Source organism: Euleptes europaea, chromosome 18, assembly GCF_029931775.1.
Source record: "Euleptes europaea isolate rEulEur1 chromosome 18, rEulEur1.hap1, whole genome shotgun sequence".
Classification (NCBI taxonomy): Eukaryota; Metazoa; Chordata; class Lepidosauria; order Squamata; family Sphaerodactylidae; genus Euleptes; species Euleptes europaea.
The window spans coordinates 7,118,655-7,136,577 of record NC_079329.1 but is presented as its reverse complement, the minus strand read 5'-3'; the positions used below and the strand labels follow the sequence as shown (position 1 = coordinate 7,136,577).

The following is a 17,923-nucleotide window of genomic DNA, read 5'->3' as shown; positions in this document are numbered from 1 at the left end:
TCTCCGAGTGGGTAATACCCAGGTTGATCTTCCAACATTTTGATCATTGGCCCCTAACCTGAGGGAACACATGGTTTAACCTGGGGTTTTATTGCTGGATTTTAAGGCTCATTTTCTTGGAACTTGTAATGATTCTATGCTGTTTATGGCTTTATCCTGCTTCACTTTGTAAACCACTTTGAACGGGTTCTCTGGACAAGTGGGTAGAAATGTTCCAGATAGATAAATAAATTCCTCCACGGAGAATTTGTTTGCAGTTCTTGCATTGTCAATTCCATTCAGAGATTCCCAATTTTTTTATTGCATCATGGGTGGGCGGGGAAGTCCTAGTCATGCTCAGCTGCCCATTCCAGCTGCTGCCTCACTATACAGAAGCTGGGATGAGATCAGAAACAAAGATTTTTGCTTCACTAGTTCTGCAAATTATTATCCCAGAGCAATATTAGCCGTCTTCCAGAGGAGGGAAACCGTTTCTTGCAAGCATTGGGGCTGAAGCTTCCCAGCAATAGAATCTGTGTGGCCTTCACAGAAAAAGCTACAGGACAGACCAATTGGGATGATGTGCATTTTATGTTTAAATATCTTGACAGTAATATTACTGATTTCCTGGACAGCGCAGCCAATGCAATTATTGTACATGGAGAAACAGCAATACTTCTCTGGCTGGTGATCATTATCTGTATTCCCACAATGTTTATGAATGTAACAGGTTCTGATTATGTGGTGAGAATTAGGGCTGTCAATTCGGTTCGTCCGAACCAAAAAAACAGCTGAATTTTCCGCAATTCGGGGGTTTTCAGTTCGGATGGAACCGAACTGGGAAAAAAAAACGGGAAAACGACGCCCCAAATTCAGCAAATTCGGGGGGATCGCTGAATAAATTCAGCAGGTTCGGTGTTTCCGAACCTGCCTTTTCCTGCCTTTAAAGACCCCCCCCCCGCGCGAGCCTTCATGGGGCTTCCCTGAAGGCCTGAGGGGGCTCTTTAAACAGATCTGCGCCTCCCAGCTGGAAGGCGCAGATCTGTTTAAAGCGCCCCCTGCGCACCTTCAGGGAAGCCCCGTGAAGGCATGCAGGGGGGGAAACAGATCTGTGCCTCCCAGCTGGGGCTTCCCTGAAGGCGCGTGGGGGGCTCTTTAAACAGATCTGCGCCTCCCAGCTGGGAGGCGCAGATCTGTTTAAAGAGCCCCCTCGCACCTTCACGGGGCTTCCCAGCTGGGAGGTGCAGATCTGTTCCCCCCCCCCCCGCATGCCTTCACGGGGCTTCCCTGAAGGTGCGCAGGGGGCGCTTTAAACAGATCTGCGCCTTCCAGCTGGGAGGCGCAGATCTGTTTAAAGAGCCCCCCGCACACCTTCATGGAAGCCCCGTGAAGGCCCGTGAGGGGGGCGAATTTTTCCCCAAACTCAGGATCTTGTGCTGAATTTCGTGGATCCGAAGCTGGGGAGTTCAGACTTCGGCACGTCCTGAATTTAAAAGGGCCAAATTTTGCTGAAGCCGAACTTTACCGAATTTTTTTTTCAACAGCCCTAGTGAACATTTCTACAGGAAAGGTGTGGATTACAACAGCCCAGATTGACTTTGCATTCAGTCTTGTACAAAGGCTATTCGATATACAAATATTCCATGGTGCTCTTTCCTTCTCAATTCATTCAAAGAACATCCTCGGATTCCATACTTTTCTCCAACATATAAAACCATCCTGGGCAAAGGGGGATGGTTTTATCAAGACATTCTGGGAACAAATCTTTACATGTTCATTACCAGATTTCAGTAATCCAACAAATTCGAATGAGACATGCACTGGAGAGGAGAAACTGGAGACTGTCCCGGCACCTGTTTTCGAAATGAGCATGACTGGCCATAGCTACAGTACCTATAATGCTGTCTATGCCATTGCACGTGCTCTACACATCTTGGCATCTGCCAGAACCAACCACAGAGCCATGGAGGATGGGGGCAGCCTGGCTTCTCTGAATGTGCCACCTTGGAAGGTATTTACTCTTCACTAACAAAAAAAAATCCCTTGTCATGCTGAGGGTTGCAAAGAGGTGGAGCCGTTGAAAAAGTGTCACTGACGATTCGAGATCACCTCTGTGTGAAAACAAGGAAATGACATCAACTCCCTATCCCCATCATGATGCTGCAAGAATCCCCCAAAATTCCATGGTAAAAGCCATGGAAATTATGGGAACTCCTATAGAATCATGGAATATTTGCCTCTGATTAACCAGAGCACAAATCTAGAGATGGAGTTGAAAAGTGAGAAATTACATCTCACCTCCTGGTAAGTGCTGACCTTCTGTCCCTTTCTGACCAGCCCCTGCAGACTTCTAATGGATTGGCTCTTTTGCTTTTATATGGCGATGAATGCTGCTGGCCAACAAAATGCACTCTGGATGCAGCAAAATGAAAATGGTTTTTTTTTTAAACTCCCTCAGCAGCATTCATTCCAGAAATTCCCTGAATCATACTTCATTCCTTTGTCTTGTAACTGGCCATGCAAGCTTATTCTCATGAGCAACCAAAATGCTCGCATTCATTAAAAAAAATCTTCCGTCCTTAATGAAAGTAATCTAAAAATCAGTTTGAAACTGAAAAGTATTGCTGAGTGCTCTCCAGTCCATGCAACTGACCCCAGGCTCCTTTATGCTCTTTCTCTTTCTACTAAGCTCCACACACTTCTTCGGAGAATTGCTTTCAACAACAGTGCCGGAGATGAAGTGACCTTTAATGAACATGGAGAATTGGAAGGTGGATTTGATATTACCAATTTGGTCGTTTTTTTAAATAAGTCCTATGTCAGAGACAAGATCGGGAGTCTGGATCCTCAGGCGTAAGTGGCCCAGCCGCTGTTGCAGGGGGCCCCAATGCTAGTGCAGCCCCTTCTTGGCTTCCAAACACTTTCCCCCTCTAGAGGTTCAGGAATGGGCTGTGAATCACACCATCACTGGGCTCAACAAGCGTGCCACGTTTCAACCTCCGTTGGTTCCACAGTGTTTTGGATAATGCACATGCTCCCTTGATATCCAAGATGTTACTCTTCCCATTACCTTAACTTTTACAGCTATTGTGAAGCAAAATACTCCTAAAATCTTCTCAGTTCTACATTCTCATTTTCTCCAACGACAGTTGCCTCCCTTATCTGTGTGTAATGACAACTGCAAGCCTGGTTACATCAAGAGAAAGAAGGAAGGGCAGCCATTCTGCTGCTATGATTGTGAAGCTTGTCCAGAGGGGAAATTTTCAGACAAAGCCAGTAGGAAATGCTCTGATTCTATTACTCTTGTTGAAGATCCCCATATGTTTTTCAGACATGTGAAGGGAGGGCTATGACGCACCCCTCTTTCAACATCTTCAATATCCCACTCACTCAGCCCGGCCGTATTTGCTGAGGGGAAAAGTGTTGGCCTGAGTATATTTGTGAGGAGATTATTTTCCTTCTCCTCCAGTCCCACACCCGTATTTACCTCAGTGAGAAATAGGAGACAAGAGGCTTTTCAACTTAAACAGACAAAGCAGGGAAGTTTATTGAACAGAACTCACAGAGATTGGTTTTGAAGAAAAAGGCAGAATTTGGAGGGAAAACTCAAAGTCAGGTTTATATATGTAAGATTACTTCAGAGATAGCTTAGATGTTTTCTTCACTCAAGTTCCTTTTGTTCCTAGTTTCAAGCTTAGTTCTATCCCTCAGAATTATTATTCAGACTTTCAGACTCTCAGTCTCTGTCATTCAGCTTCAGACTCTCATCTCTGTCCCCAGCCTAGCTCTCTCTGACTACCCCACCTCAGTGGCTGTAATCCTCCACACCTTCCTGCTACCGGAATAGCTCTACCTCAGAGACTAATTCCCCTTGTGACTTGAGAATAGGGCTGTTGATTCGGTTCGTCCAAACCGAAAAACAGCTGAATTTTCCCTGATTCTGGGGTTTTCAGTTTGGATGGAACCGAATTTTAAAAAGACGGGAAAATGACAAGCCGAATTCGGCGAGTTCGGGGCAATCATTGAATAAATTCAGCAAATTCAGGGGCTCCGAATCAGCAGCCTAACCGTCAGTTTGTAAGCAACTAGCAGCATTCTCCCGTGGCCAATCGGTGGCCAAGCTGGGATTTCTTCTGGCCAATCATTTGCACTTGAGTGCGTGAACCCAGCTGCTGCATGGCCCAGGGAGAGAAAGAGAGAGCATCTGTTTGTGTGTGAGAGAGATCACAGTGGGGGTGTGTGTGTGCGTGTGCACATTCACAGCTTTCCATGGTTCCAGGGGGGGCATTTTGGAGGTAGACGTCCCAAACTTTCAGGGTAGCTTGAGGGGACCTTCTTGCAAGAACCCCCAAGTTTTGTTAAGATTGGATCAGAGGGTCCCGAGTTATGGGGCCTGGAAGGGGTCGCCCCCCCAAAATCGCCCACAGGAATAAAGGCATTAAAAACACATTTGCACCTTTCCACGGCTCTGGGGTGAGCATGTTTGGAGTTAGAGGTCCCAAAATCTCATTGTATTTTGAGGAGACCCTTCTTGCAAGAACCCCCAAGTTTTGTGAAGATTGGGTCCCCAAAGTTATGGGGCCCAGAAGGGGTCCCCCCATCTGTCCATTGGAATAAAGCCATTAAAAGGGATGTACTAAAACGAATGACAAGTCAGCCCATTGGAAGCAATGGGAGAGGCTACCCATCCCATTGAAGATAATGGGAGAGGGGAATGTCGGTTGACTTGCATTGACTCCACTGAAATATATTACAGGGGATGTACTAAAATGAATGACAGGCTAGCCCATTCGAAACAACAGGAGTGGTTACCCAGTTTGTAAGCCATTTCAAGGGTGTCTATATCAGCCCACTAAACTGTTGCAACAAAGATTCATAAATAATTAACAACTAACAGATATTTACACACTGTTAAGTCATAGTGTGGCTAATAAAGAAATCTAGCTGTTTTTAGGATACACTATCTAGTAGTCTTCAAAGGATAACATTATTTTACAGTCTTTTCAGTGTTCCTGAAAGGAAACACGTCTAAATGCTGTATAATTATATACAGGTGAACCAGCTGTAGAAGAATGTCAGATTAAAGACACCTACTATAGAATAGATCTTAAAGGGAACCTACTATACATAACATCTGGCTTTCAGGTTGATTGTACACAGCATAGTGATTTTTTGCTATTTCATCAAGGGTTGACCATACAAGGTTAGGTACTATCTCAGCAAATTGTTTTTATATGATTAATGTGTCTAAAAACGTTATCTTCTCCTTTCAGGCATGGAATCTTGCATGACTTGCTATGAAGGTCATTATCCAAACCTGGGATAAGATCAATGCATTCCCAAGAGTCCAAATTTCCTTGCCTTTTCCGAACCCTTGAGCATGATTTTAGCCTTTTTGGCTTTCTTCTTTTCCCTCATCACAGCCCTGGTGCTCGCCATCTTTGTCAAGTACAAGGACACTCCCATCATTAAAGCCAACAACAGGAGCCTCACCTACTGCCTACTCATCTCTCTCCTTCTCTGCTTCCTCTGCTCCTTGCTCTTCCTCGGAAGGTCCACAAGGTGACCTGCCTCCTCCGACATACGACTTTTGGCATCATCTTCTCAGTTCTCTTGGCCAAAACTGTTATGGTCGTGGTGGCATTTATGGCATCTAAGCCAGGAAATGTTTTTCAAAAGTGGGTGGGAAAACAGGTGGCATATTATATTGTAATCTTTTGCTTCTTTGTTCAAATTGGCATTTGTGCTGTTTGGTTGGGATCTTCTCCTCCATTTCCAGATGTGGACATGCATTCACTGTGCAGAGAAATCATAGTGCAATGCAATGAAGGGTCAGCTACCATGTTTTACTGTGTCTTGGGTTACATGGGATTTCTGGCCACCGTCTGCTTTATTGTGGCTTTCCTGGCCAGAATGTTGCCTGACAGTTTCAGCGAAGCCAAGTTCATTACCTTCAGCATGTTGGTCTTCTGCAGTGTTTGGCTGTCCTTCGTCCCGACCTACCTGAGCACTCAAGGAAAAGCCACAGTGGTCATGGAGATCTTCTCCATCTTAGCTTCCAGTGCTGGCTTACTCGGCTGCATCTTTTTCCCCAAATGCTATGTCATCATCCCAAGGCCTGAGTTGAACAGAAGAGAGCAGCTGATCAGGAAAAACCATTAAACCCTTCATTCATCTATTCACTGGTTCTGCAGCTCTATCTTTACCCAAAACTATCTATTTTTTATCTGTGCCTGTTTTGTTTTTATCTATTTATTTATCTGTGGCTATTTTGTTTTCTGCATAGAATGAAACTCAGAAACTTTCCCCTGAGATTCTTCTGTAATAGGCATCTTACACCCTATTCCTGAAAGGAGGGCCGGAACCTCTTAGTAGGCGGCGTTACCCTGCCGCCACCATAAGTGCGTGTAAAACCGTGATTACACACACTTACGATGGCAGCGAGGCCAGTCCCGCCGGTGGCTGAGCGTTGTGGGAACACACCTCGCCCCTCTGCCTGTGCGGCCCCTCCATGGCGCAGCCCACGGCGTAGAGAGGCCGCGCAGGGGAAGGGGGCGTTCCGGAGGTGAACTAGGGGGAGGAGCCATAGGTTAGGCAGCTTCCTATCCCGGTTTGGATGGTGGTGCCGGGAATGACGGTGCTTTACTTGCTTTTCAGCAAGCGCAGACTCGTTGTTTTCAATGGGGCTTTTTCCTGAGAAACTGCTTTTTTTGTTTTACGTCATGTGCTAATCGGCTTAGGAGGAGGCACCACTGCGACAGAGGTCTAGGCCGCTTTTTGCTGCTGGTAATTCTCTAAGAATCCCAAATGCCCACTAATAGTGAGCAATCACCTGCCAATCCTTGCCGCTCCCCACCAAAATTCAGCTGGTCAACGGGCGGAGGCAGACTGATAGAAAGGGGGGGTCAATCCACATCGCTACCTGATGAGGTCACTTTTGGACTGATGCAGAAGCACCCACATCACAGCAAGGGATGATCTAGCTCTCACTGCCAAAATGTATGAAAACCATAGACCAAGACCCTTTCTGTCCCACAACCAGGCCTGCAATCAGATTGGACGGCATGCTAACAAATCACCTCCTTCAGGAATATGTAAATATAACCATTTCACACATGTTCAGAAAGGACCCACTCACCACCTTGTTCTTCAATTTGTTTCTGGAGGTTAAGCTTTTTACCAAACAAATCCTCCAAAAGAGATCCCAGCCAAGTCCTGGGCGTGATGTCCACATTTCCCCTGCTGGCCAATTCTGAAACTTCCTGCACTTGCAATATGCAATGATACTTTGAATACTGAATGAACAGTTTTGCCTCATGCCAAAAAATCTGCAGCAACAGAACAACGGGTGATCGTTTCACAAATGTTATACACTGAGTTGTCTTCCTACGGGGCCCAAAAGAACCAGACACTGTTCTACTCTCTGCCATTTCATACTCATAAAAACCCTGTGAAGTAAGTGTGGCTGAGAGGGTGGGACCAGCGTAAGGTCAAACAGCATCCTGCAGGTGGAGAATGGGGATTCAACCCTGGCTCTCCCTGATCCTAGTCAGACATTCCAGCCACTACTTCACACAGGCTCTGAAAGGTCAGGAAAGTGGAGAAAGATCCTCCCTGGCTGCCTGTCTATTTCCTCGCAAAACTCAAAGTGCAAAATCTTATTTTCGGGCCCTCAATGGCTTGCAGTTGGAGGACACAAAGGACCACTTCCTCCCATACTGTACATCCCATCTATTAATGTTTCCCTCTCGGTTCAGATCCTCCTGCTCTCCGCACCCCTGCTTAAATCAGTGAGGCAGGTGGTGCTCAGAAACAAGGCTTGTCAATTTGGCATCTTACCTGTAGAATGCCCTTCCCTTTGAGGCTCGCCTGACACCGAGGTGCAAGGCCAAACTTACTCTCTTTTCCCAAGTGGTTAAAAGCCGGGTTGCTCGTCAAACATTTTGATCGTTTGCCCCTAACCTGAGAGAACACATGGTTTAACTTGAGGGTTTATTGCTGGATTTTTAGGCTGGGTTTCTTGGAACTTTTAATGATTCTATGCTGTTTATGGCTTTATCATGCTTCACTTTGTCAAACACTTTGAATTGGTTGTCTGGACAAGTGGTACAGAAATGTTCCAGACTATGGGGAGGGGGATGTGGCCCAGTGGTAGAGCATTTGCTTGGCATGCAGAAGATCCCAGGTTCGATCCCTGGCATCTCCAGTTAAAGGGTCTAGGGAGGGAGGTGATTTGAAAGACCTCTGCCTGAGACCCTGGAGAGCTACTGCAGGTCTGAGTACACAATACTGACTTCGATGGATCAAGGGCCTGACTCGGTTGAAGGCAGCTTCATGTGTTCATGTGATAAATAAATTCATCCAAGAAGAAGTTGACCATAGTTCTTGCTTTTTCACTTCCATTCAGAGACGCCCAGTTTTTTTTATTGCATCATGGGTGGGTGGGGGCCCCTGCTAGTCATTCTGAGCTCCCCACTCCAACTGCTGCCTCACTATAGAGAAGCTGGGATGAAATTAGAAAAAAATATTTTTGCTTCACTAGTTCTGAAAATTATTATCCCAGAACAATATTAGCTGTTTTCCAGAGGAGATAACCACCACTATAATTATCAAAATCACTGCAATTTCTAGGCCCAGTCTCAGTTCCATTAGCTTTCGAGAAGGAAATAGAAAACAAATCAGAAATAAAATCTGCTTATAAAACCCTCTGCTGAACCACTCTAAGCTAAAATGAGAGACTGCAGAGAGGTAATTTTTGTACCAGTACACAATATCTCTCGAATTTGATACAAAGAAGTAGGTTGAGACAAGAAAGAAACGTTTCCTACGTCCACTGTTGAAAAGAATGTTGGCACAATCAGGCGCCATCTTCACCTTTTGAAACCCAGCGGAAACTAAGGATGATGCTGTAGAGGAGTCCCAGGACAGTATATGTGGAGAGAGAGACGTTCTTGGATTTCACTTGGCAGAGTCTGAGATGTTGCTGCTGATACAGATGCTGCTTCCTCATGTGGTGTATGAAGTACATAGCATGAAGTGGACGGGGAACATTTCCCCTCAGATTCCATATCAGTGGCATCAGCCAGGTGAACTCCTAATTGGTGGAATTGTATCTCATATTGCTTGTACTTCCCAAGAAGTTCTATTTCATTGGCACCCTTCCCAGGATGATAATTGTTTTCCACTGTAAGGAAGTCATGGCTCCTCTTATGTAGAGTTGATGATAATGTCTGATTTTATTTTAGCAACTAAGTATACTCGCAAAACTGAATAGGCATTTTTAATAATAATGAGGCAGCATGAAGTGCCAAATGAATGCTTTACTTCCAAGAAATGCTGATCCCTTTTCCTCCCTCCTTCACCCTGCTTCCACCAGACATCACCCCTCTGGATAGGTAAATATTGCCCAAAGTACCCTCATTCTATTTGCACCCCTCCTCCCTTTATTTCCTCCAGTTCTTGTGTGAATTGTACATGAATAAGTCATTTAGCACTTATGTGATTCTTCTTATCTTTAAAATGATAAAAGCACAATATTTTGAACACCTGTCTCTTTATTAGTTATTTTCCCTAAGCCACTTATCCACATAAATGCTAGTTAAAAGATCCCTAAAGTTGATCCAGCCTCTTGCAAAGCCTAGTCTTAATGCTAATTCACCCAACTAAAATGGAACCAGTGTGGCGTAGGAGTTAAAAATGGTAGACTCAAAATCTAGAGAACCGAGTTTGATTCCGCATTCCTCCACATGAGCAGTGGTCTCTAATATGGTGAACAGGGTTGTTTTCACCATTCCTACACATGAATCCTGTTGGGTGATCTCGGGCTTGTCACAGTTCTCTTGTAACACTTTCAGCCCCACCTGCCTCACAAGGTGTTTGCTGTGGGGAGAGGAAGAGAAAGCAATATGAAGCTGGTTTTAGTCTCCTTTATAACAAAGAGGTAATTGGGGTATAAAAACCAACTCTTCTTCACTTATTGGGGTAACATATGAGGACGTATGTTAAAGAGATTAGAAAAAGATTAGAAGAAGATTACAAATAGTTTGCACAAAACAGATTTAGAATATGTATGCAACAGTAAAAATCAGAATCACTGAATGAAATTGCTTGGCAGTATGCTGGAGAAACAAAGTAATTCATCACAGAAAACATTGGACTTGCTGACACACACTCTTTTGAAGGATGCTGGATTATGTGTCTTCAAGGGGTCAAAACAAATATGTGGATCTATTCAGGGGCAGTTGTGTTTCTAACTAAGAGGAACCTACAGTATCCACTTGAATGCCAGTCATTGGTGGGCAGTGGGGATGTCTGATTGTTCAATGTCCAGCTTGTGGGTTTCCCAGTAGCATTGTGTTGGGGCAAATGAAAAGTGTCCCAGATGAGCCATTTCTCAGATTTAGTTGGGCCCTTGTTGTGTTCTTAGATCCATCAGTGACCAATACAGATGCCGTATGTTGAAGAGTTCTCTTCTTAAACAATAACTGATTTTGGTTGCAGCTTGATAACAAAGTTCTACCAGCACATCCTTGCTTTGGTGTTTGCCATCCATGAGGTCAACAAGAACCCCAATATCTTGCCAAATGTCACCCTTGGGTTTCACATTCATGACTCCTATGTATATCTGAAATGGACTTACAGGACCATCCTGGACCTACTCTTCACATCACTTGAACTTGTCCCAAACTACAAGTGTGGCACCCAGAAAAAAATGATCGGTGTCATTGGGGGATATACTTCTGAAATCTCAACAGATATAGCAACTCTCTTAAGTCTTTACAAGATCCCACAGGTATGAGCAGAGAACTGCGATGATTTGGACTTCCACAAATCTCACATGCAGTTTAAGACCCCTTCCTCATCTAGGGCCAATGGTTTCAACGAGTAAGCAAAAAATAGGGGGAGAGGTGAAATATGTTACTTTGCATTTGGGTGTGATATGCATCTTGAAATGGGAATTGTCAGGAAGAATTTCAAAGGATGTGTGTGGAATATTCCATTTGAATATGTTGAGATGATTTTTTTTGGGGGGGAGGATGTTATAATACTTGATTCTGTTCAATGCATGGATGTTGGTTTTATTATTGGCCAATTGCATCAGTCTACTGGATAATCCTTTCTAAGTACTATGAACAGTTCTATTACGGTAGCTACTCAAAATGGAAGCAAAGAAGGATTGCAGGGGAAAGGAAATGTGAAAGATTCACACACATCTGGCGACATTTGTCTGTGGGTTTTGGCATCTCAGATTATGAAGAACATTCTTAGAAGGCAACATTTTTGTTTCTACTCAGAATCCTTGTTTGAACACCAAAGCTAGAGATATCTGGTTCTTCTGGGATACTGCTAAAGAACTAAAATCAGCTTCATGACTCCATTTTCCACATCCTGGTGGGTTCTGAATAGTGTGACAGAAAGTCATGATCAAAAGAGGGAAAATACAAATCAAGTTTTCCCCCTGTATTGACCATATGCTGCGATTTTTAAAAATATAAATTTCGAACATGCTCTTCTTGAACCCATTCTGTTAAATGCCAGAATCATGCCCATGAGAAAGAGCACTGCTGGATTTTACATAGAATATAACACTGATTAAATGGCACATTGAAACCAAGGTTTCTTTTCACTCTGCTTGGAATGCAGAAGTTCGCAGGTTCATTCCACAGCATCTCCAGTTACTGATCAGGCATTACTTAATGGGAAAGACCTCTGCCGGAGACCCTGGAGAGCCATTGCCCGTCAGAGTAGACAATACTGACCTTCTTTCAATGAAGGGATTGCAAATTCTTGCTGAACAGCTATACCTGATACACACTTAGGCAATCTGATTATATGTCCCCAAAAAATTAACAAAAAGGAATCAATATTGTGTGAAATATCTTCTACCCAAACTCCAGTACTGTAAAGAATCATTGTTTCATTTTTCCCCAAAAGGGTTTAATGGCTGCCGGATAATTCGTACCTCCTGCTGTGAGAAAGAAAGAAAAAGATAAACCATTTAGATATGAGTATATCTTTTGAGAAATAAATGAAAATTGGGCATTATTGAGAATTAAATTTTGATCTTTTATGTATTTTTTAATAATATTTGTTTTATTCACACTATAAGCTGCCTTGAGTTCTGCAAGGTGAACAAATGGCTAATAAATATTTTAAATAAATAAAATAAAAATTTAAATCACTGCCATGGATCCAGACATGTTAACTAGCTGCAACAGGAAACATGCAGGAAAAAGAAAATGTGCAACAGTCTGGAAAACAGAGTAGTCTTTTATGCAGATTATGTAACCGATATAATAGGATTAAGATCTGAGGTAACATTTAAAAACCTTCTGAAACAAGAAGGTGATAAATGAAGGATTCCTATTCTCCCTCTGTAACATGATTTTTTTTCTTATTAGTTTTCATTTGGCTCATTTGAATCAGCAGTGGATAACCCAACCAGTCTCCCTCCCTTTTACCGCACGGCCCCCCAGGAAGCCCTTCAGTACGAGGGAATTGTCCAGCTATTTCTGCATTTCGGCTGGAAATGGGTTGGGCTCTTCACTATGGATAATGAAGTAGGAGACCATTTTTTGCAAGCAGTTGAGCTGATGCTTTCAAGGAAAGGAATCTGTGTGGCCTTCATAGAAAAAGCCATAATACAGGTCATATGGGATGACATAAATTTTATATTAAAATATTTCGACAGTAGTAAAACAGATTTCTTGGATAGCAAAGCCAATGCAATTGTTCTACATGGAGAAAGTATAACCCTTGCCTGGCTGACAACCATTATCTCTATTCCGACATTTTTAATGAATGTGACAGGTTCTGATTATGTGGTGAGAACCTCTACAGGAAAGGTGTGGATTACAACAGCCCAGATTGACTTTGCATTCACTATTGTACAAAAGATATCAAATATACAAATATTTCATGGTGCTCTTTCCTTCACAATACATTCCAAGGATATCCTAGGATTCCATACGTTTCTCCAACAAATAAAACCTTCCTGGGCTAAGGGGGATGGTTTTATCAAGCAATTCTGGGAACAAGTCTTTCAATGTGCATTACTAGATTCCATTAATACAACAAATTTGGAAGACACATGCACAGGAGAGGAGAGATTGGAGACTGTCCCGGCACCTTTTTTTGAAATGACCATGAGTGGCCATAGCTACAGTATCTATAATGCTGTCTACGCCATTGCACATGCTCTACACATCTTGGCGTCTGCTAGAACCAACTATAGAGGCATGGTTAGCCTGGCTTCTCTGAATGTGCCGCCTTGGAAGGTACTTGCTCTTCACTGACAAAAGAAAATCCCCTATCATGCTGAGGGTTGCAAAGAGGTGGGGCCATTGAAAAATTGTTACTGACAATTCGAGATCACCTCTGTGTGAAAACCCGGAAGTGACATCAACCCCCTGTCCCCAGCATGATGCTGTCAGAATTCCCCAAAATTCCATGGTAAAAGCCATGGAAATTATGGGAACTCCTATAGAGCCATGGAGTATTTCCCTCTGACTAACCAGAGCACAAATCTACAGATGGAGTAGAAAAGTGACAAATTACATCTCACCACCTGGTAAGCTCTGACCCTTTGTCATTTTCTGACCAGCCCCTGCAGAATTTGCTGCTCTTCATGCTTCCTTTGGCTTCCTGCAGCTCTGTAGGGTAGGTGGGGGCATGCCTATTGTCCTTGTCATGCAGGGGTGGGGAACCATTGTTCCACCAAGGGCCATTTGGAGGTTTATAACATCATTCATGGGCCATACAAAATTATCAACTTAAAAATTAGCCAACCCAGACCCAAGCAGGCAGTTACCCCAGATGACTCCCCTCCCTCGTGGAAAGCAGGGAGGCAACCAACCGGTGGCACGCTTGCCCACCAGGTGGCACAGGATGGTCTTGTGCACCAGACGGGCATAGCTGTCCAGCCACACACCACTCCTGCTCCGCACGGTCAGGGCAGGATTCCACAGCCGGCTCCTGCTACCTCCGCCTGCAGGGATGAAATGAGGACACACTGGCTAAGAACTCCCCCCACCCCGTGCATTCTGGCCCTACCCCCTTTAGCACCTCCATTGTCACCACTTCCACACCCAGGCCTCTGGAAGTACAGAGGGAATACGTTTCTCCATGGCCCAGGTGGGAAAGGGTTAACACAGTTTTTTGGGCTGTCATAGAAGCTTCATACCTGACGACTCTTCCTTTCTTTTTCTGAGCAAAACAAACTAAAATCTGACTTGAATGGAGGCTATTCCTGTCCACAGAAGGGGGCGGATCACCAGTCTTAGATCCTTCTGAGCTAGAGATCTACCAGGACACACAAAGTGCCAGATCAAATGTTTTCACGGGCCTTAAAAGGCCCCTGGGCCTGGAAGTTCCCTAACCCTGTTCTAATGGATAGGCTCATTTGCGTATATATAGCGATATGAATGCTGCTGGCCAAACAAATGCACTCTGGATGCAGCAAAACCAAAACGAATTTTTCTGGAAGCTCCTTCAGCAGTTTTTATTCCAGAAACACCCCGAATCAAACTTCATTCCTTTGTCCTGTAACTGGCCATGGAAGCTTATTCTCATGAGCAACCCAAATACTTGAATTCATAGAAAACCTTCCGTCTTTGATGAAAGTAATCTAAAAATCTGTTTGAAACTAAAAAGTATTGGTGAGGTCATTCCAATCCATGAAAATCACTCCAGGTTCCCTAATACAATTTATCTTTCTACTAAGCTCCACGCACTTCTTCAGAGAATTGCATTCAACAACAGTGCCGGAGATGAAGTGACCTTTAATGAACATGGAGAATTGAAAGGTGGATTTGATATTACCAATATGGTCACTTTTCCAAATGAGTTCTATGTCAGAGTCAAGATCGGGAGGCTGGATCCTCAGGTTCCACTTAGTGAAAGAGTTACCATCGACGAGGACAGAATTCAGTGGAACAGACACCTCACAGAGGTGAGAAAAAATCTCCACTGTGTCTCAAAATATACAAAACTTTAATGAAATGAGTAGACAGACGCTTTAAGGAAGATAGCAAACAGACTCAACCACTTTTTTAGGCAATGAATTTTGCGGATTAAGACACGGGCTGCCCATTCGAGACCTTTCCATGGCCTGGGACTGAGGCGTGGCTGAGGCGCTGCCGCGGCGCCTCCAAATCTGGTACCTGGGCTTTTGGAGGCTTTTTCTTTTTAAAATGGGGCATTTTGCTCCATTGAGAACAGCAAGGCTAACCCTGCAAAAAAGCCGAAAGGGGACAGGAAGCTTCCAATCTGCGGCACCGCCCCCCAGCACGTCTTAGCAACACCTCCCAGGATGTCAGATCAAGGCTTTGTGCTGGTGGAACACCGGTGGAAGGCCCATGCACCGTCCATGGGTGCCACTGCCCTGGCAGCAGTGGGAGACCAGCGTATGGCCTCCCCACCACCATTGGGGCCACTCTGCAAGGCGTAAGTAGCCCAGCAGCTGGTGCAGGGGGCCCCAATGCCGGTTCAGCCCTTCGTGGCCACCAAAGGACTTTCATCCTAGAGATTCAGGAACCAGTGTGAATGACACCATCACTGGGCACACAACATTTCAATCTTTGTTGATTCAGTAGTGGTTTGGATAACATGTATTCTCCCTTGATATACAGGATGTTACTGTTCCCATCACCTTGACAACATTTACAGCTATTGTGAAGCAAAATACTCCCAAAATCTTCTCAGTTCTCCATTCTCATTTTCTTCAATGACAGCTGCCTCCCTTATCTGTGTGTAATGACAACTGCAAGCCTGGTTTCAGCAAGAAAAAGAAGGAAGGGGAGCCATTCTGCTGCTACGATTGTGATCCATGTCCAGAAGGGAAAATGTCAGACAAAGAGGGTAGGAAATATGTATGTTTAGTGACAGATTAGTTATTCATATGACTGCTGTTGAAGATCCCAATATGTTTTTTGGACTGATTGCCTGAAGGGAGGGCATTTAAACATCTGCGCTTTGGGGACACATGAAAAGGCTCCTTGGTATTGAATGTGCCTTGCGTTGCTGCATTTATTTCCAGAGATTTGCGTTATACTTTGTAGAAATAATGGAACTCGATTCTAAAGAAAACACATCTCCCGGGCAGAAGAAGGGCATAGTTCTGTTTTAATGAAAGAGAGAACCGGGTACGAGATTGAGAAGTATCACCATGAACAGCAAAATCCCCAGAAAGGTCTGTTCACCACAATGGGATTAACACTCTCATATCAATATATGTCTATAGCCTGAAAATCAATGCTAGGATAGGTTAACAAAACTGTTTTAATCAAGGGTTGCAAATGACAGCACGTAGGCCAATAAACATACAAGGTCACTAAACTTCAATAACTGTCACTAAACTTCATACATTTGTGTTTTATTATCTACTTAAAATTCTATGAACTATGACAGTTACCGAGGTTGGAAGCCATTTCGAGGGTGTCTTCATCAGCCCACTAAACAGTTGCTATGAAGATTCATAAATAATTGACAACTAACACATATTTACACACTGTTAAAAATCATAGTGTGACTAATAAAGAAACCTAACAGTTTCTAGGAGACACTATCTAGTAGTCTTCCCAGGTATAACATTATTTTACAGTCTCTTCAGTGTTCCTGAAAAGAAACACATCCTAACTGTATCCGATTACATAAAGGTGAACCAGCTATAGAAGAATGTCAGATTAAAGACACCAACTATGGAACAGATCTTAAAGGGAACCAACTATACAAAATATTTGCATTTCAGGTTGATTGTACACAGCATAGTGATTTTTTGTTATTTCATCAAGGGTTGACCAAATTGTATTTATATGATGAATGTGTCTAAATAGGTTCCCTTCTCCTTTCAGACATGGATTCTTGCAGGAGTTGCTCTGAAGGTCATTATCCAAACCTGGGACAAGTCCAATGTATTCCCAAGATTCCAAATTTCCTTTCCTTTGCAGAACCCTTGAGCATAATTTTAGCCTTTTTGGCTCTCTTCTTTTCTCTGATCACAGCCCTGGTGCTCGCAATCTTTGTCAAATACAAGGACACCCCCATAGTTAAAGCCAACAACCAGAGCCTCACCTACTGTCTACTCATCTCTCTCCTTCTCTGCTTCCTCTGCTCCTTGCTCTTCATTGGATGGCCCAACCGGCTGACCTGCCTCCTCCGACAAACGACTTTTGGCATCATCTTCTCAGTTGCTGTTTCTTCTGTCTTGGCGAAAACGGTTACAGTCGTGGTGGCATTTATGGCCTCTAAGCCAGGAAATGTTTTTCGAAAGTGGGTGGGGAAACAATTGGCATGGTCTATTGTTATCTTTTGCTTCTTTGTTCAAGTTGGCATTTGTGCTGTTTGGCTAGGATCTTCTGCTCCATTTCCAGAAGTGGACATGCATTCACTGCATAGAGAAATCATAGTGCAATGCAATGAAGGGTCAGCCACCATGTTTTACTGTGTCTTGGGCTACATGGGATTTCTGGCCACCGTCTGCTTTATTGTGGCATTCCTGGCCAGAAGGTTGCCTGACAGTTTCAATGAAGCCAAGTTCATCACCTTCAGCATGTTGGTCTTCTGCAGTGTTTGGCTGTCCTTTCTCCCCACCTACCTGAGCACTCAAGGAAGAGACACGGTGGCCGTGGAGATCTTCTCCATTTTAGCTTCCAGTGCTGGCTTACTAGGCTGCATCTTTTTTCCCAAATGCTATGTCATCATTCTGAGGCCTGAGTTGAACAAAAGAGAGCAGCTGATCAGGAAAAATCATTAAACCCTTCATTCATTTGTTCTGCAGCTGTTATCTTTATCTGAATCTATTTATTTTTTTTATCTGTGGCTATTTTGTTTTTATCTATTTATTTATCTATTTATCCGTGGTTATTTAGTTTTATGCATAGAATGAAACCCAGAAACTTTCCCCTGAAATTCTTCTGTAATAGACATCTAAGACACATTTAGAGAA

The 17,923-nt window shown here is 43.7% G+C and overlaps 1 protein-coding gene across 1 annotated transcript; it reads left to right on the top strand.

The window, feature by feature from the left end:
• Positions 1-1,843: 1,843 nt before the first annotated feature.
• On the top strand, positions 1,844-17,731 carry LOC130490297 (vomeronasal type-2 receptor 26-like). The gene is made up of 7 exons (XM_056864124.1): positions 1,844-1,990; positions 2,669-2,832; positions 10,480-10,771; positions 12,381-12,803; positions 14,720-14,929; positions 15,711-15,837; positions 16,830-17,731. Exons 1-7 carry the CDS (start codon positions 1,844-1,846, stop codon positions 17,729-17,731), a joined length of 2,265 nt encoding a protein of 754 aa, XP_056720102.1.
• The last annotated feature ends 192 nt before the right edge of the window (positions 17,732-17,923 follow it).